Below are 21,149 nucleotides of genomic sequence, written 5' to 3'. Positions count from 1 at the left end.
ATTTGCTTACATATTTGGAAGGCACAGTTTCCCTTTTGTGACTATCCTGCAATTCTCAAAGAGCTAACCAAACCTGGTAACTCAGGGTCAGATTTTCTGATCTCTGGAGCCCAATACATATGCACCTATTATGACTGTTATGGAGAGCCGGTACTGTATGCTCTGGAATGCTGAGGGACAGCAGCTTGCCCAAAGGACAGCTCTTGGACCACTTATTTTGTCTTTTCCTTTACGTTAGACCAAAGGATTGCGCAGCTTGAGCAAATGCTCTTTACCCCATTTCAAAACAGCTTGGGAAACAGAGAACGTGTGAGGCTGAAACCTCATCCATGTGCAGGGCTCCAGCAAGTACCCCCGGCTATTTACTCTCCTGGAGTACCTGCGGGCTCTGGACTGTGTGCTCTGAGGTTCTGGTGCCATCTGCCCAAAGCACTGCGCACTTGTGACCCCCAATCGGTTTTTGTATGTCTAGCAACAAGTGAGACAAGCACCAGCACTATGTCAGGGGTGACCTCTTGGCTTCCCGGTGGTTACGCAGTGCCTTCTGTTAGCATGAACATGAGTAAGTAAACCCAGGAGAGACTGTTTTTAGGGCCTTACTAGAAGACAGAAAGAGGAAGTTTCTACTGTTCTTGACAGCCAGTTCCTCCCCTCACCCCACCCAACCCGGTGGGTAAAATTTTAATCACACTTTCCCCTGCACATTAAACCTGATGTAGCCCATATAAATATACAATACTTGAAAATCGACTGCTACATTGATAAATAATAGTATTGTTGGCTGGCTGAGCAAGGCAAGCTCTAAATCAAATAATGTGTGGTTAGCGGCATGTACCCAGGAAGTGGGTTGTTTTTTAAGGTCTGTGCTCACCCTTTGCCCCCGCCTTTTTTTCCCCTTCAGTACTGAGATTAAGCAGCTACTAGCACAGGCCTCCTCATAGGACACGTGACTTTGCTCTTTTCCGTTTTGTGGAAAGTCTCATTAACAAGAGTTGATACCAGCTTTAATAGCAAGTCACCATGGAGAAAAGGTATGTAATTTTAACTTCATTCTGCATATTAGCAACTTGAAAGCATTGCTGTTAGGAATGTGTAAATATTTCTACAAATGTACAGCTCTCACCTGTAACTCAAACATCAGCTTGTTTCCTTTGGGGGTAAAAAAGTGTTGTTTTGGTGTTCTTTTTTTTTCATATTTGCGACTAGCAGATTCAAAGTTCTGTTATGGAAGTATTATGCTAGTATCTTTGGTTATGATTTTAGACTAAATGGTTAAAGACGGAGCATGGAAAGTTGTAGCTTGAAAGTGCTTCTAAAAGAGACGGAGGTAACACGCATGAGACCACTAGCTGATACTACATGCTAATATGCGCTATTCAAAACTTAGTTAATAAGTGAAAAAGGCTGCTGTAACAATAAGAAGTTGCCTTTTAAATTTCCGTGTGGAAAGTACTCTAAGGCATTGTGTAAAGAGCCATACGAAGGTTCTCAAACATGACCTGACAAAACACCACCAAGAAGCAAGGAAGTTTTAGCATATAAAACAATAATGTCTGTCACAGCAATGGAGTATTTCCCCTAACTTTAATGTTTCAGATTGGATAAAATCCGGTCAATTTTCTAATTCATAAACAGATATTTAGGTTCAAAGCAAATGTTTCTCCTGATTTCACTGACGGTTATTTCTGGGAAGAGGGCTCACTTGAAAACGTCTTTCGTTGTTTAAGGGTACTGTATTTGGAAAAATTATGAAGTAACAAACCTTAGAGATGAAAAGGATTTGTTCATTGCAAACCAGCAAGAATTTTCCTTAGCCTCTGATGTTGTGCGGATGCTCTGTGCTTTCTAATTTATATGCAGAAATCATCAAAATGTTGCTAATCTTAGAGACAAATGCCTAAATAAATCTAACTGGAGAGTTTTGAGGAAATTTAATAAAAATGCAAGATATGACCCCCTTGCCCCTAATATTATTCTATTGTGCTATTGGATAAGGAGGTGATACCCTAGAATGCAGATATTTGGGTTATTAAAGATGGTTGCAGGGTTGGTAAGTGGCAATAGTTTTCTTTTCTTTTATTGTGGTCTATTGAAAGACACTTACAAATGGTTTTTTTTCTTCTTTGACATGGTCAATTTTGTAGGAAATTATTCAGTGTGCTGACACACTCCTGGCACGCTATATTTTAAGCTCTCTTCAATTGTCCACATTGAAGCCAGCTACTTGTTGACTATTAAAATGATTATGTAAAAATGGAGATTAGAATGTGGTATCCAATACTTTTTATTGTTAGCATGTCAGAAGATCTTGGTAACATATACTTGCTTTGATATTCTGATTAGAATTTCAATTTGTTGTATTTCCTTACCATGGGAAGCAGTATTTCAATCTGTCTTCAATATTATGCTGCTGAGACCCTGCATCCTGAGAAGCTGCATCCTTCAGATAATTTTAGTTGATATGCTATTGCTGTTTCCATTATATTATAAAAGAACATCCCATGAATAGAAGTGGTAGAATTCACACATTAGCAAGAATGAATGTCAGACAAACATCTGAAGTAAGGAAAAGATCATAAAGGTTTAACGTATTTAATATGATTCAGAGCCAAATTCTTTGTAAAAAGATTTTTGCAGCTACTGTTAGATTCAGTTATTTTACAGAGTGTGTATAAAAGGCTAAGGCAGTTTGGGATGGATTAAGACAAGGTTGTAAGTAAAGATAGGTATACTGATGATTTCAATCCTGTCCTGCAAAACACTGTGCACAGACTCTGAACTACTCAGACCAATATTTAAAGGACTTGATTGCAATTGAGTTATTCCAGATCCCTTTGCCTTCATGCATGATGAATCGGGTCCAGGCTCATCCAATGACGCCATAGCTGTCACTCATGGGCTTTCTCTGACCATGAGAGTCTGCTGAATAAGGAAGGCAGGCACTTTCCCAGAAGGGTCATTGGGCTTCTGCAGTCAAAACCACAAGATTCCTCTTCAGAGCCACGGATGGTTGTTGCATTTGAAAATGTTGCTCCCACCTTCTCCAAACATGTAATTATACAGACACATGTTCAAGGCAGGGCTGAGTAGAGTCAGAGTTTCCACGAAACTGAGGTGAAAATATTTCAACCGCTATTTATGCAAATGTCCTTTGAACATTCTAAGTGTTCAATCTAGAACTGAAGTTGCCTTATTTTGAAAGATTTGTTTACCTCTATTTTATGTGTATACAGTATACAGCCTGTGGACCTGTCTCATGTCAAGTGAGGGCAGTGTCACAGAGACCAAAAGAGGGTGTCAGCCAGATCCCCAGGAATTGGAGTTACAGACAGTTGTGTCTGCTGTGTGGATCCTGGGAAGAGAACTCAGCTCCTCTGAAAGAGCAGCTAGTACTTAAAAATGTTGATTAATTACCACAAAACTTGCAAAGAACGTTCTATGTGGATTCAGAGACCCATTCAAAATCTTGCAGTTGCTGTTTGCCAGGCCACAGGCTATAGGAACTTTGTCACTAGTGCAACATTTGATCTGTCCTGTCAGACAATCCGGGAACATTGTGAGCAGGGCTTATGATGGGTTTCAGACACAGATTTATTCCAAAGAGCAGGAAATGGATTAATAAAGTAGGAAAACATGGGCCAGGGTAGAGAAGATAAACACAGGAATGAAGCATCCCTGTCTGATGAAGTGTTATATAACGTGAGGTGAGCCCAGAAGGATGGTGGGGTCGTCAGGGCACGCACCTGCTGAGCAGAAAGCATCTCAGAGACCCAGAGAGGAAAGCAGCTGTGAATGGTGTTATCCGTTCTGAGACTCCACAGAGGCATATGGGTTTTGTTACATGAGCGTTAGTCAGTTTCTTCAATTTTCCTCGCTGTTGAGTGCTGTACTCCTTGGAATTTTACAGACAGACTGAACTTGGTGACAAGGCACAGCCCTTTAAGACAGGCACTTACTTCCTTGACCAGACACCCAACAATCTTGCCCAGGCTCTACTTTAACAGATCTTTTCCTTTTCATGGGAGCATTTAGGTGACTTGGTGTGGTGATTAACACATCACAGGAGATATTTAGAGAAAATTCTTCTCACACTCATCTTCCTTCTGTCTGCCCTCTTCGATCTGACCTCCACCAACCACTTCCATACTGATGTATACTTTTCTGGTTCTTTCTGTAAAAAGCATATATTTATATATGTTCCTATATGTGTGTTTCTCTGGGGCATAACTTTACATACTTTCCCAACTCTGATTTTTTTATTTTAGCAGTAAATATTTGGAACATTCTCATGATAATAAACTGTACTATAATACTGTTTGTTACAACTGTTTAATATTCTATATTATTTTATTATATTGAATCGGTATTTTACTGTAAGAGGCATAGCTTTCATCATTTTAACTTTTCTGTGGGGTAATAAATTTCTGTGTGATTTTTTTTGAAAATATATGTATAGAATGAATTCTTAGAAATACATCTGTGAGAAAAATTATTTTCATAGTGGCTATAATCTATTCTTTGCATTCTTGTGACTTTTTGAGCTTCTGTCCACACTGAGTGAGATGACAGTCACGGCAGCACAGAGAAAGCTTCTGGCTGCCTCAGCTTCTGCAGAGACAGGACCACAGCCACTGTGCGTGCCACCTCTGCAGCCTTCGTGAATTTACAAAAGTTTCAGTGCAGCTTTGCTTGCTCTTTCTGTTCTTATGAATGAGGTTGAGTTCACTTTTAAAAAGTCTTATCTGTTGTCACTGCGCAGGAGGGGCCTCATTCTTAGCTGTGTAATTAAAATAATATCACTGCTGCTCAAGCCTCGGCGTGAGATCTCGAAGGAAGTAAGACACTCGGGATAATGTAGCATCCATAGCATTAACCTTTCTAAAGATCGAGGGGCCTCTAGCTAACTGGGGAGGGGGAGACTGCTCCGTGAACGCACAAAGCGAGGGGAGAAAGAATGCAAATAAAACAATACATCCAGAAAGCCAACAGGTCTCAGAGGAGCCAGAGACAGATGGATGGAATCACTAGCTCAAGTAGATAAATAACCTGAAACAGAAGGAAGCAGGCTTTAATGAGTCTGAATGTAGATGAATTGGATATAGATACGATGGAACGAGAAGAGGAAGTTGAGGGAATTCATGCTTCCTAGGCTCTGTCTTCCCTGAAACAGTTGGAAGCTCAGCTGATGGCACTGAGTGCTTCCAGGTGCCAGAAAACAGCTGGGACATTTTAGTTACAAACAGCCCTTGTCAATAACACAGTACAGTTGTAGATTTTTAGTTTTAGTTTTTAATTTTTTTCCCCTCTTAGTTTTAACCATGTAGCCAAGGCAGGCCTCAAAGTCTTTGTGCAGCCCACACCAGAGTCTAATATCTTGTGTAGGCCAGATTGGGCTCGAACTTGAGCCAGTCCTATCTCACCCTCGTATGGGCGGGGAATCCGCCCATGTTCTGCCTGCCATTCCCAGTGTCTTCATCCCCTTTATTTTGCTGTGAGGAAATACTCCGATAAAAGTAACTCAGAGGAAAGGGATTTAGTTCAGCTCAGGGCTCAAGGTTGTAGTCCATCACTGTAGGGGAAGTCAGCATCAGGAGCTTGAGATAGCAAGTAACACTGTGTCCACAGCACAGAAGCAGAAGACAATGAATAAATGCATGCTTTCTAGTACTGGGCACCTTCCCCATTTCATCCAGACCAATATCCTCTGCCCAAGAATATGATCCCACATTTACGATGAGTTTTCCCACATCAGTTTGAATATACTCAAGATAACCCTACGTAAAAGTAGCAGGCTTCCTTTGGGGGCCCCCAATCAGCTCTCAAATCATGATACAGAGACTTATTAGTTATGAATGCTTGGCCTCATCTTATGCTTGTGCCACAAGCTGTGATAACTTAACCTGTTTCTTGTTATCTCTATTTTGCCTGGAGGCTTTTTACCTTTCTTTCTGTATGTTTCAGTATGTACTCCATGTCTGTCTGGCTGTTGGTTGCCTGGGTGACCGGCCCCAGGAGCCTCCCTCTCCCCCCACTTGTTCTCTTCTCCCTCTTCTCTTTTTGAGTCTAGGTTTCTCCTCCTACTTATTCTCCCTGCCCTTCCAGCATCCCTGCCTATTCCTCTGCTGCCTAGCTATTGGTCATTCAGTTTTTTATTGGAACAATCAATTAGGTGCCAAATTAGGTGCCTCGGGTACGCAAGGTAAAACAACAACCCATCTTTATATAATTAAACAAATGAAGCATAAACAAATATAACACACCTTACATAGTTAAAGTACTGTTCCACAGCATACACAAATGTAACACATCTTTACCTAGTTAAAATAATATTCCACAAAACATAGAATGCCTAGAAGTCCATTCCCAAGGAGCTTCTAGATTTTTGTCGAGGTTAGTGATCACATCCAGATACAATTGTATATTTTTAAATAGATTTTTTTCTATTTTAATAGACAGTAGCCCAATAGAATTAAAGTCCATAACTAATTTGAGCTCCAAAATCATATCCTGTAAAGTGTTGAGAGTTACTGGTGAAGCAAAACAAAAATCCAAAACCAAACCACAAAAGACAAACAAACAAACAAAACGTTAGGTGTGTTCCAGTTAATGAAAACTTTAAATAGCAGAGACACATAAACACAAGAATTCAAATAGAAATCTGTGTGTACAGACCTAATTTCTCATGAACGCTATAACGCATATTTAGATAGAGCCCAAAGCTCTTCACCTGCCACATACATTAGCCACAGCACTTCCATTTTATTCTGTTTCCGAGTTGCACATGGTGCTGCTGTTGTCCACAGCTCTTTCCTTATCTGGTCCTCTCATTTGTCTTCCCAGTGTAGCCTGATCTGCTTTCATTCTGACTGATTGGGTGGATGATCGTTCTTGGTGTCTTCTATGTGCTTTACCACACTCTTCAGATCTCTAAAAATTGAAATGATCTGAGATCAATCTTGGGATGCAATCTTTGTTTTGTCCTAGATGTTTATTCCTAGGTAATCTTTAGCGCTGTGTCTTTAAATCCTATCTATCTTCTATGTCAAGACCAAATCTTGATACAAAGCATTAAAACTGTAAATGCAACTGACTACCCATCATCTCTCCTTGAATGTCCCTGACAAGTTGAAATAGCTCTATCAAAAACAGTCTTTTTGGCCAGCAATAGAGCTCAATGGATAAAGAAATCTGACGATTTGAGTTCCAACTCCCAGAACCCACATTTAGGACAGGATACTGTAACACATCTGTGCATCTGGGTCTGTACAGTAATACATCTGGGTCTGTAATCCCAGTGAACTGGAAATAGGAGAAGCACCAAGAAGCCCATACATCAGGTAGTCTGAACTACAGAGTGAGGCAGCAACAGAGACTCCATCTTAAAAGAAAACAAGGTGGAAGGTGAGAACCAACTTCTGAACGTTGTCCTCTGAATCCTACACTCCTGCTGGAGAACATGTGCCTCCCACCCAATCACACACACACACACACACTCACACACAGCAGAGGGGCAGAGAGACACAGAACTTTAAAAAACAAAGCCAAAGTGGTCACGTAACCACTTCTACCTCCACTCGACTCAGACTGCTTATCTCCTTTAAGCTTCCTTCATTATTGCACCTTTTCCATCTTTCTGGAACAACCTAGAGTCATGCTCTGTTCCCTTCTGCTTTCTTCCCTTTCCTCTAAACACTCTCCATCCCTGAACAGCAAGTAGATCCTCAGATCTACAGACACAATTTCACCCTCCATCCCTCAACAGTAAGTAGGTCCTCAGAACTAAAGACACAGCTTCCCCATATCACTTATGGTTCAGTAATGGCTCTCATAAAATGTCACGTCTTTCTCAGACTTTTTTTTTATTAGTGTGTTTGTGGATATGATGGCTTTTCTCTCCAAATCACTGAGAAACGGACACACTAAAATGCATGATGCCATGGAGTTTTAAACAAAACCACAGTGACTAGTTCACTCTAAGCTGCGGTTCTATTGCTGAAGAGACAGTACAACAGAAGCAACTTATAAAAAAGGCATCAAATTGGGAACACTTGCTTGTAGTTTCAGACAATGAATTCATGCCAATCATGTCAGAGTACATGACAGCAGGCATGGTATTGGAAAGTAGCTGAGAGCTTATATGTTTAGAAAACAGTCATGAAGCAGAGAGAGAGAGAGAGAGAGAGAGAGAGAGAGAGAGAGAGAGAGAGAGAGAAAGAGAGGAGAGAGTACTAACTGGGAATGGGAAGGAAGTCCACCCTCTCAGAGACATAACTCCTCTGACAAGGCCACACCTCCTAACCTCCTAACCCTCCCCAATCAATTCTATCCACTGCAAAGGGAGGGGTTGCGGTGGCAGGCACCATGCATTCAAATACACAAGCCTATGGGGGGCATCACCACACTCTCTAATCAAAAGCAGTACGGAGAGGTGTTTATTTGTGTGTATTTATTTTAAGTCACAGTGTCTCCATGTTGAAGAGTTTAGGAAATTCTACAACTTTTTGATTTGGATTTTTGGTCTAAAAGTGAATTATTAGCTACACTTTGAGAAAACCATACCTTACAAACATTGAAGATCCTGGTGAAGAACAAACATATCGAAAAAAAAAAAAGGATATATAATAAACAAAACCCCTTCTATTACATTTAAAAGGTATTGTCTTACACATTGTTTACTGCTTAAATGAAACTACTCTAATTGTATCCATAGATTTATATACATGAAACATATTTTGTTTCTCAGATTTGGGCTGACAGATTTATACTGTCTAGGAGTCAATTAGAACAAATCAGAGCACAGTCAAGGGTATTTTTTTTTTTTTTAACGCGGCACTTTTACTATTTCCATTACCACAGAATTCTTAAATTTCCCTCCCTGCCATTTCCAAGAAGTAGCTAAAGTGATCTTCTGAAGACACAGACATTTCACTTCTCTCGTCAGGGTTCTTACTATGCTTCAAAATAAATTCAGTCCCGACCCCTAGTTTGCAACGCCCCCCCGCAACCCTGCAGCTCATTCTCTGCTTTTGTTCCCCTTTACAGACTGAAGTTGCTTACTTTTCAGCTCTCCAGTGTCTATTTCCCATACATCTCGCATGCCATTTTACTGACAACTGCTTAGAACCTATAAGAGTATATCATAAGCAGTGAGTAACTGTTTTCTCAGCAAAAGAACGAATGTTGCAGAAATTGGCCATGGGTTCTAAAAGGAGGGAGACATTGCTGAAGACTTAAGACTTTCCCTGAAACTAAAAATTAGAAAAATGTAGAAGTGAACTCAACAACTATATTCTAGATAAATATCACTGCACCTACTCTGTGAGGATCATGGGTGCTTCAGCAGCTGCGTCCAGCTGTGTCTTATGATGGCCTGCATTCGACTGTGCTTTTGAGGATCAGAACATGAAACTCAAACACGTATAAAGTGCTATCATATAAATTTTAAACTACTTTATGAAAGGGACTTTTAACTTGGGGTATTTTACGTTTAGTGCAGATTCATCTTCTAAAACCTTACACAACTTTGCTAGTTAATTCCTGGCTTTGAGTCAACAAAACAAGGCATATTCTCTGAAGCCCTGTGAGTAGAACGGTCAGGGAACGCATGCTCAGTTCAGGGAGACTTCCGTTTCTGCTCTCTCATCTTTCTACTTTGATGTCATGTTCACATTTGAATCCCTGGAAAAGGAGCACTACAGTCCGCATGCATCTTTCCACTTGGTACTGAAGAACCGAGGAATTTGCCTGCAAAGCAAACCACCTTGATTGTCTCTCTAAAATACGGAGATGTGAGGAAACAGTGTCTTGCCTGTCACTGAGGGGAGTATGAGGGTGCCCCAGAATTACACAGTAGTTCTTGTTGATCAGTAAACTTAAAGAGGAGCCAAATATTCCCCACGATAAATTATTTGATTGTGATTGTTAATATTTTTATCACAACTGTGGTTTTTCAAGTCATGTTATTGTCCAGGTTTTTTATCCATGAAAAAATATCTGGTATCCGTGAAAACAATGTAAACATGTTGTCATTTATTCAGATGAACGACAAGAAATTTAAAACCTTGTGTGATTCACTGTTACAGTTTAGATCTTATATTTTCTTCTAAAGCCATGCGTTACAATTCTGTCCTCAGCTAATGCAGACACCTTAGAAGGTCTGGTCTGCTCGAAGGAAGTGTGTCATTGTAGACATGCCTTCAAAAGTGTCATCTGATCCTCACTCAGACCCATATTATATGGGTCTTCATTTCCTCGCTTTCACAAGGATTAGATCAGATCCGTGGTGTTAGCTTTAGGACATTTTTCCCCCTCAACTTTTACTATAGAATATTTTACTTCTAAAGACAAATGACAATGTTTTAAGAAACAGTTTGGCAAGACAGGGAGCTACACATATTTTTACATACACATACACACACAATACACACATGTGCATACATTTACACAATGCACACACACATGTACATATAGATATACATATAGATATACACACATACACATGTATGCACACACAAGTACATTCGTACACGTGCATACACATATGTACACATTTACATGTGTACACACAAGTACACAAGCACCTGTACATGTACCCATAAACATACACATACATATACAGTTTAAACCTGAACTCCAAAGTTATAATTCTGACTTACATAGTCATTCTGAGCCTGTTTTTCCTCCTCTGTAAAACAAGAAACTCCTTCAAAAGAACACATTGTAAAGAAAACAATGTATGTTTAAAATGTGCCTAGTGTTTGACATGTGTTAAAAACCTAACTGTTGGATGTGTCTGAGACAGCAGCAGTAGTAATTGAATTGTCACTTGAATTTGTGACTCTTTTTGTCTTCTCTTTACTCTTTTCTAAAGATAAATGTAGCATGATCTTTGTTCTACTTGAATTCTAAGTATTATTATAAATTCATAAATCTCATCATGAGCAGTTTCTTGCAATTAGTTTCATTTCCACCATATAGCCATGTGTGGGAGTACACTCTGGCTGTACAGGAAAGACGGAAGATGGGCCGATTCCTCTTCTGTTTGTTCTGCATGACAGAGAACTTTTACTACAGAAAGCTCAAAACAGGCTTCCTCTAGAAATACGACTTTATCTCCAAGGACTTTTACTTTTTGTCAAAAGTGGTGGCCAGTCACTGACCCTTGCAACAGAAATTAGAATGAAGAAAGGAGAACTAAGACACGGGAGAGAGAAAAGTGTGGAATTCTTCTCCACTTTTACTTTAAACCTAGTGTTTGTACAGGTGTTAAAATGAATGACCCAAAGCAGATATGCCGAGGCCACGGCAATGTGTTCACGAAAAAATAATGGGAAAGGAAATTGTGAGGTACGATATCTCAATTATTGACAAGATAAGAAGACTTTCGTTTGGTTTGTTTCAGTTCTTCCCCCGGCAAACCACCTCAGTATTCCATTATCGAGTTTAAGGGGATATCCCAGTCCTATTGTGACGGGGCTTATACCAGTACCATTGTGCAGGGCATGGATGCGAGCAATGCCTGGAACTAGGGACCCCATGTGCTGAGACAGCAGCTGGGCTTATGTCCTTGGAGAGCTAGAAGGTCCTGTGGCTGCTTGGCAGTAGGTTCTAGATTAGTCATCCGGCTTTAGGAAAGGGAATTAGCATTGGGGTGGGTAGAGACTGGTGGGGCCGTCCTAATAAGAAACTGGAGATGGGTCTGTACGGCAGAAATGCAGAGAGTACAAAGGATGGCCTAGATGCCGAGAAAGTAAGATGAAGTAATTATTCCGGGTTTCCCTCTCCGTGTTATACAATCCTGGGTCCATTTGGGTCTTTGAAGAGGAAGGCAGAGGTGAAACACTGAATTCAATGGCACTCCACACCGCCTGGGAATCACAACCATCTCAGGCATGCAGCGAATCTGGACTTGGACATGTTCATGGTCCTGGTAGAACTTGGGGCATGGAATTGGAAATAGCCAACAAGGATTTGTTGAGGTGAAGGGACAGCAACATTGCCCACACTGTCGGCCTTTGAGGCACCTGCAGCTATTCGGGCAGATTAGACACACCTGACAGAAAGAATCGGCAACAGGTCAGGGAATAACTATCTGTCAAAATAGAATAGGAACAGCAAAAGAGGGCAGACCAAGAGAAGAAAGGGGAATCACAGCACACTAGCTTAACGTATGACAGGAATCACATTGATATTGAGAGGATGGTAGATCCCGTGAGGTAATGTCTACAGACACTCTTTCTGAAGTTGTGGTGCAAACACCATCTCCTGGTTCCACTCGCCATTTCTAACTTACCTGTCTGAATTAACGAAGAGTAAGATATAGAAACATATGTAAGCTTAATGTGCAGCAGAAACTCGGCTCAATTCACACGGTAGAGCGAGCATGTTTCTGTGCATACTGACACTAGGTGTCACCGTCAAAAACATCACCAGGCTTGGGTGTGCCCAGAACTGCAGAGGACCTGACTCAGAGGTCCCAGACTCACACTCAAACCCGCAGAGGTTCCAGGTTCCTGCCTATTCCCTTTGATGTCCCGGAGCAATTCCCGGACCCACAGAGGTCCTGGCTCACTCCCTCTGTTGTCCCAGTCTCATGCCTGGACCCACAGAGATCTCTGGTTCCTGCCTACTCCCTTGGAGGTCCCAGATTCACACTCTGACCCACACAGGTCCTGCCTCAGGCCTAGTTCCTGGGAGGTTCTAGACTCACGCCCAGACCCACAGGGATCCTGGTTTAGGTCTACTCCCTTGAAGGGCCCAGATTCACAGCCCCTTTAAATGTCAGTGTGGCGATTTCTCAGAAAATTAGGAAACAACCTTCTTCAAGACCCAGTAATACCACTTTTGAGCATCCACCAGGATGCTCAACTGTGCCACAAGGACATGTGCTCAACTATGTTCATAGCAGCATTTTTTGACATAGCCAGAACCTGGAAACAACCTAATGCCCTCAACCGAAGAAGGAATAAGGAAAATGTGGTACGTTTATTTTACACAATGGAGTACTACACAGCAGAAAAAAATAACGACACCTTGAATTTTGCAGGAAAATGGATGGAGCCAGAAAACATTATTTTGAGTGAGGTAACCCAGACAGAAAGACAATTGTCACATATACTCACTCATAGGTGGTTTTTAAAGATAAAGCAAAGAAAACTAGCCTACATACCATAATCCCAGAGAATTTAGACAACAACGAGGACACAAAGAGAGACTTCAATAAACCTAATCTACATGGGAAGTAGAAAAAGACAAGATCTCCTGAGTAAATTTGGAGCATGGAGACCTTGGGGAGGGTTGAAGGTGAAGGGGAGAGGCAGGGAAGGGAGCAGAGAAAAATGTAGAGCTCAGTAAAAATCAATTAAAAAATAGCCAGCTTATAAAAAAACCACATCACCAGACAGTCAGAACATACAAGCTAGAAGAGACATCCAGAGAGAAACTGAGGACCATGGGGACAGGTGTCTTCGCTATGGGATGGAAAAAAGGTCCTCAAACAACTGACTGCTATCAGTCAGTCTGGATCACTTTGTCGAAGCTAATGATTTTTCCAGTGAAGATATGTAACTTTTTTATTTCTATATTTTTTAATTTTTTAAAAATAAACATCAGCTCTCATTTTCAATTGGAAATTGATTCAAAACATTTTAAAACATTGTTCAGGCCCAACACCATATGTCTGTGGGCTGAATCGGGTTGGCTGTCTGGCTGCCTTTTCCACCTCTTGTTGAATTTATAGCTGCTCCCAAGAAAACAGGAGCAGGTGTCACGGAGCGAACAAGAGACACCAACTAACTTTTGTACATTTAAGACATCTTAAAAGTCCTTATGGATTGGTTAAAACACTGAATTATCTTATAAGAAACCATCTATTTATATATAGCTTTTCATTTAAGTTTGTTTTGTCTGTCTAGATTTCATGACTGGGTTCATTTTCTTAACTAGAAAGAATAAATTTTCTTCTGCTGCCAACTCTCTTCAAAACATTTTAAAATCATTAAAATATGTCTCCAAAAGTTTAACTTAACTGAGTAATAAAGAATATATTAAGTTTTTCAACTGATATTTTAATCATATGTTATAGATTGAATTATAGAGTATCACCTGGTATCTACATGTGTAAAGATGCATATGTTATACAGCTTATAAAAGACTTTTATACCTCACACGAGGGTAGTAATAGTGGCATCATCTAAACACATGCTGCATACATGCATGTGCGCGTGCACATGTACACACACTACACACACACACACACACACACACACACACACACACAAATTTCCCAGTGCACAAGGTGGGCAACATAGCCAGGGTGTGGATGTACAGCCTTTTCATCATCAGGTAGGTTGTCTGTTAACATAAGAGACTCTCTGTGTCTCAGAGGATCATGACAAAGTAGATAAGCAAGTAAAGCCAAACAGAAAATAAAGAAAATCAATCTAAACGTTTTCAACAAAATAACAGTCATTCCAATATATTTCATTTATTTTATTTTTGAGGTTATAATTATAACATATTTCCCTTCCCCTACCTTCTTCCAAAATTTCCTCCTGATTCTGCTTAAAATTAATAGATTCCTTTTTTAAAAGCTGTTATTGCATGCATATATTTATATGCATATATTCCTAAATATAGGCTTTCAGTCCATATAATGTTACTTGTATGTCTGTTTTAAAACTTTAAGAGTTACGCATTCTCTAAATTAGGATGGAAATTTGACTAAACTTTTAAAAATTATAATAATGTTGAATGAACTGGACTCCTGTTAGGTAGGTTACTCTTATTTACTCGCTGAGGTAGCAGGGAAACTCTGGTTTGGGGAAACAAAAGCGAAACCAGATTGGTTTAGAGGGAGGAGGATCCAGCTAGCCCAAAGGTTCATGAGTTAAAGTAACCGGCAAAGACACTGAAAGAATGAGGACTCTTCAGTTACTCAGCCCGAAAGGAGCTGGCAACATCCTAAGATATGCAAAGAACATGTGGATAGTGGAGAAATTTCAAAGATGGAAGATGAGAAACTCAATTTAAAACTTTCAATTTAAGTGCTGAAGACTAGCCAATAGCTTTTCCTCGGTTTTACTGTCCTTGGCTTCTACAAAGAACTTTTGCATGCTGAACACTTCCAACCTCAATCTACTCTTTAACAAAGAGAGTTCTTTTGCAAGTGTTAAACTTTGCTTGCTAGTTGCTTCCCACTTACCAAGTCCATGATATAGCAAACAAACCAAAGGTAGCAAATGCTCTACCAAATACGGCATGGTAGACTTGGGTTCTTGGGTGTGCTGAGTCTGTGATTATTTCTTATGAGAAAGGACTGATATCCAGAAGTGCTGTGCTGGATACTTGTTAGGATCTATCTCATGTTGACACACTGTTTTCATCCACCTGGGCCCAGGTACCTACTTACTGACCACTTACACAACTCTCCCTCCTCCCAATACAGTGCCCCATCGCCTGCATGTTCTAAAGTGAACTTTCATCCCCAGAAAACAACTACAGCTACAACTAAAACAATGGGAGCCTAGCAATAATAGAGCAATAATTTTAGAATATCTTTAAAATGAAAATATCTCTTTCAACCTTTATCAAGGAGGTTGGAGATGGCTTGTCGGTCAAGAACACGTGGATGTAGGGTAGCTCTCAACTACCCATAACTCCAACTCCAGGAAGATTCCCACCCTTTCTTCAGTACTATTCCTGTACCAGACACATGTAAATGATTCACACATATAGATGATCAAAAATAAAATAAAATATGACAACCCCCTTATAAAATAGCTTAAGGTTAGGAAAAATCTGAGTTCTTGCATGGTGATGGACTACCATGGTTTCTTTCTTTTCTTTTTCTTTCTCTTTTTCTGGGTAGGGGGGAGGTTTTGAGACAGGGTTTCTTCATGTAGCTCTAGCCTCCCTGGAACTAACTCATGACAAGTTTTACACCTCTTTCTCCACCTGTGCTTAACAGAGCTCTTCAGAGACTCAGTTTAGATGGTTTGCTGCTTCATGATCCCTTTTCACTTTGTCAACATTAGAGTTGATACTCCATTCAAAATTACAAACATGCACACGTGTGAGTTATGCATAGGGCAAGAATGATATCCTATCTCACACCAAGCACCAAATTATTCCAAGGTAAATCCCCGTTTTAAAAAAAGAAGAACTTAAACAATCAATATTTTAAAGTAAGGTATTTCATGCAAATAAATATGTGTGTGACCTAGAATTACGTGGAGTATAGTTAGAAAAAAGTGATAATTAAAAGAGGAAAGAGGGCCTAGAGAAATGGCTTAGCAGCTCTGCATTCTCCCTGCTCTTACAGAGGACAATTTTTGGTGCCAGCACTCATATGACAGCTGATATCTGTAACTCCAGTTCCAGGGGATTTGACATCTTTTTTGGTTAGACAGGGTTTCTCTGATGCTTTGATGTGTATCCTAGAACTCACTCTGTAGCCCCAGGCTGGCCTTGAACTCACAGAGATCAACCTGCCTCTGCCTCCTGAATGTTGGGATTAAAGGCGTGTGCCACCACTGTCCCCGGCTATGGGCACCAGGTACATGCATGGCACACATGAATATCCACAAAAGTAAAATGTGGAAAGAGGGAAGAATGAATATATTAGAAAAATATTAAAATTAAGGGATCCTACTAATAAAATTATAACATTAAAAGAATGAAAGGGCTACCCACAAGTGGAAAATGTATAGAATAGAAAACCTTTTGTACCAAGGTTGTTGAAAAATTACTACCGAGCAATAGACGATAGACAGACAACACAGTGGTAAAATAATCAGGAAATGAGAAAGGCAGAATCACAGTTGCCTTTGGTGAGGTGAAGCTTTCACTAGCAGAACTGTGGGTGAACGTTCAGTGCCCTAGTGTGGTGTGTAGCTGGGACTGCTCAAAAGTGTTCAGCTTCTAATTACTAACTTAGCTTTGGACACAAACACAGGCAGGATCACACTTGCAAAAATGCTTTTACAGCTATTTAACATGCTCAATGCTCTTGAAAAGGAAATAACTACTTTTAAAATACAGCAAAGGAACACCTCTGGAAAACTTTTATTGATGCAACCATCGTCCCTCACAACAGTGGAATGTCACAACATTGTTCCACCCCCAGATCAGGCTGCCCTGTTGGCACTGAAATTCAATCCAATCAATCCAGACTTTGGAGACATCAGCATTATGGAAAGAATAATGGACACAATAACAAATTTTCTGGATGCAACAAAATGCCAGCCATACTGACATTGCTGAGCACTGTTAATTACTGATGAACACTAATTGTGCAGTATGCAACTTCTCCATATATGAACCCTGCCCAGGAAAAGACTGAGATAAAGTCTGGTATAACTGTTATCAATAGCTAGACTTAACCAATTCGATAGAGAACTTTGTCATGGAGTCAAATTCCTTTAGCAGGGGAAAAATCACCTTAGAACAAGAAAACCCAGGAAATAAACACAAATACAGCATTAAATGCAGTGTCTGCGCTTGATACTCTTCCATGAAAGATCAGAGCACATGCCTGGCCCTGGCACTATCTGGATTCTGCTTGTTTTGCCAGTGTTTCCTACAGAGATGCTTTATTATGAATTTCTATGATAAATCTGCAAGAGATTGACAGTCCTACACATTTCGTTCTGAGTTAGGTCAAAGCTAACAAAGAAACAAACCAAAGACTGACTTAGTTATACCCTGTGTAGCTTTCCTCTGTATCCGAGGGACTGTCAATCCAGAGAACTTCTTCCAGTCCTAAACACTCTGAAGGCAGCACACTTATATTTCAGCCTTGTGTGTTCCCAGTGTTCCCAATGCTTTCCAACCTGCCTGAGCATCAGAAGAGAGTGGGAGTTCTACTAATCTCATTTTTTTGTTTCTTAGTTCAATGAAATTGCACCTGTGACCTCTGTCACTAAGAACGTAGACTTTCTTGTCATGTCTTACCCTTTTCTGCGCCTGTTTGACACCTAGAAACATTAAACAAGTATTTGGATGTTCAAACTGTACTTTCTAAAACCTTGGGTCCTTTTCTGTCATGTCACCTGGTTCTTTTATCAGGATAGTAAGATTTCTAATAACATGAAAAAATATGTATTCAAATTTATGTTTCTCGGCGTGTGTGCGGTGTGGCTTACATTGTGGCACACATGTTGTCAGAAGATAAGCTTCAGGACTTGGTTCGCAATCTACCATGGTTCTGGGGAATTAAGGTTAGGTCACAAATTAGTGCAGCAAAGAGTGTGACCAACTGAACTGTCTCACTGACATGTAGTATATTTTTTGAAAAACAAAATAACCTTAAACAGATAACCAAATGTCTCCAAGACCTAAAAGAAACACTCCAGTTCCCTAAAAGCAGTTGCACAGTTCCTCCTATTCAGCTCTGCCAGCTTTCTCTACTTAGCCTCTCCACCTAGCCACCCACACTCCACCAGTTGATGGAGAGGTACATGGCTTTCTTCTTTGAATGTGATACCTCAGCCCATGGGGCTCTGATTATCCCTTCCCCAGTGAAGTTGTACATACCAGAAACACCAGTCCTAATGACACTTTTACCTTGAAAATGTCCCCAGTTCCGTTCTCCTTTGTACCCTTATCGAACTTAGTGATAGTCAAGCATGCTATAGCTAACTCTACTGAAAAAATTCTTCATACTTTCTATAGACTCAGTGGCACACAACAAGCCCGTTTCTCTGGGAGAAAACTCACTACACATTGAACTCAAAACTGGCTGCTTTGTTTCCACGAGAATGTTGCTAAGATTCCAACGACAGAGGGGGTGCTAATAACCTACCGTTAATGAATGTCAGAAATGCCTATCAAACAGATTTTGGATCTATCCCGTTTTTATTTAATGGATTCTCTCCATTTAGGAGAGCCACATGCAAGGAAAATAATAGTAATATTAGACTTTGCCTAAGCAGCTGACCTATGAGCCATTTTCAGTAAGCACAGCCCACTCCCAGATTTCCTGATATGGGTTAAATAAATGTAAAGTCTTATTATCACATCTCCCATATGTAACACCTGCCCTGTGAAGAGAAATGTTACCCAATGGGCTGGCTGTGATCAAATTCCTTTACTGTGTCTTCCTTTCTCATTATATTTGACATTTCTGAAACTGGGTTTTATTGCATTCTCTCAGCTTATGGAAGTGGTCTGGGGAAATGAGACTTAATAGAGATGTAGAAGCCACTGGGAGCAAAAGAAAAGGAAAGTGCGCTAGAAGGAAGCTGAAATTAAAATGTTATTTCAGTAAATGGCTGCTGTGGTAGAAACAGCAAACAATTTCAATGCAAGTTAATTACTGACCTGTCAGGAAAGCATGACATGAAGGTTGTGCCACATATTACTGGGGCTACCACAGCCACAAGTCATTTCTACAGGGGCCCAGCAGACGTTGTCCTACCACAGATCAACATAAGATCTTTCCAGGGGATTGAAATGGATTTCTCTGAGAAATAATACTTGTCTGCGGAGTAGCCATGAGCTCTTAGCAGACCTGGAGAGTCAATCTGCCTCACCCATGCAGAGATAGCAATAGGATCTGACTATGCAGAGACATCTTGCATGTGGGGGCAGAAGAGACCTGGCTTTCGTGGGCAGGGGTGACCACACAGCTCATCTGCCGCACAGGGGAAAAAAAAATCTAGGCTGACTCTCATAAAATAGGAATTCTCAGAGGGTGCATGTGATATCCGCCTCCAAAATAGTTGTCCTCAAAAAGCTCCCAGGGGTAGCCAATGTCATACGAAAAAGTTCATATTTGTGTATGCGAGTGTGCACATATATAAACTGCCTGAAGTAATCCTGTTCTCAAGGGAGATGTTCACTTTTTGCAATCAGAAGGAAACATAAGGGTTATTCTGAAACGGAATGAAAATATGGTGTTCCGCACATTTTTGGAAATCTATATGAATCTCTAGGAATACTTTAATTCTGGACACATGAAGTATAAAAAAGCCCCACTTTTTTGTGTCTCTGACTTGCTGTGAAATACTCACAGTGCACTCACTGGCCCTCACAGACACAGCTAAAGACAAATTACACGTATTAAAAAAAACAACGGAGCTTAGCCAGATGTTTTCCTGATGGTATGTTAGTAAGTTGCATACACCAGCACTAACTGCTTTCTTCAACACACATTTATTCGATCTCTCTTGTTTCTCCAATACCCCATGGGAACACATATTAATTGATTAGGAGAGTTGATATGTTATGTATCTAATGTGGCTGCATTGTGGTCACTTTACTTCCCCCATCTCTGATGGATTTACTTTGAAATCTTTGTTCTTTTAGACTCCCCTTACGTTGGAGTCTGCAAAGGCACTGGGTATATTTAGGGATACAGGGTCCTGTGCTGCCTGGGATGGCTTTAAACTGCCTGTGCCAAGGGAGAAGAAAGGCAGTGTATTCAAGCCTGTGTCTTCTTGAATATGGAAACTACATCCTAGGGCCCCTTCTCTTTTCCATGGCTCAAAGATATCTTAATATATTCTTATTTTTAATGCTGCTGTTGTGAAAGAGATGTCAAAACTCTACTTTCAAACTCAAAAGGGCATGCTGCTGAGCTTCCACATAATTAACAGTACAAAAAATAATTGGCAGAACAGCTATGAAATTTGTGATTACATATCATGCTCGCTCCTCTTTGGGAGTTTGCAGGGTGAGAGGGGAAACAGAGCCCAGAACACCAAAGAGCCAAGTCTGATGAGCAGAGCCAACATCTGTGTGACCCTTATGAAGCATGTTCTCGCCACACTTCCTGTTTTTAAAACAGGATTCAAAGTGGAACTTCAGCGATACCGCAAGATATTCTTGACTTCTGAGTGCGTACAAAATCAGAAGTTTAGAGGCATAGTAAAGCCAGGATGGAACGATTTATATTTAAATTTCTAAATTGGGAATCTGGGATTTGGGGGAGAGATTTATAAAAATCAGTGGGTATCTCAGGCACATGCAGAATTGTCTTGATTTTTCCATATCTTTGTCATTCATCATTACTGGGTGCCACCCGTAGAAGGCACCAGTGTTTTATCATGTGACTTAAGTGAATGACATAGTCAAAGGTAAACGAAGGGGAATCAGAGCAGGAATGAAGATTCAATACAAACAGAATTGCTACAACTGGTATTAGCAAT

General features: G+C 40.4%; 1 protein-coding gene across 1 annotated transcript in view; it reads left to right on the top strand.

Annotated features, from left to right (window-relative positions):
• Window positions 1-904: 904 nt before the first annotated feature.
• The window catches only part of Arhgap15 (Rho GTPase activating protein 15), a 604,020-nt gene continuing 583,775 nt past the window's right edge, over window positions 905-21,149 (top strand). Inside the window, exon 1 of the mRNA XM_038336693.1 lies at window positions 905-1,031. Coding sequence (XP_038192621.1) covers window positions 1,021-1,031 — 11 coding nt within the window. The 5' untranslated portion in view covers window positions 905-1,020. The remainder of the gene's footprint in view (window positions 1,032-21,149) is intronic.

Source organism: Arvicola amphibius, chromosome 7, assembly GCF_903992535.2.
Source record: "Arvicola amphibius chromosome 7, mArvAmp1.2, whole genome shotgun sequence".
Classification (NCBI taxonomy): Eukaryota; Metazoa; Chordata; class Mammalia; order Rodentia; family Cricetidae; genus Arvicola; species Arvicola amphibius.
The sequence above is the reverse complement of the archived record's forward strand: the minus strand, read 5'-3'. Positions and strand labels throughout refer to the sequence as shown.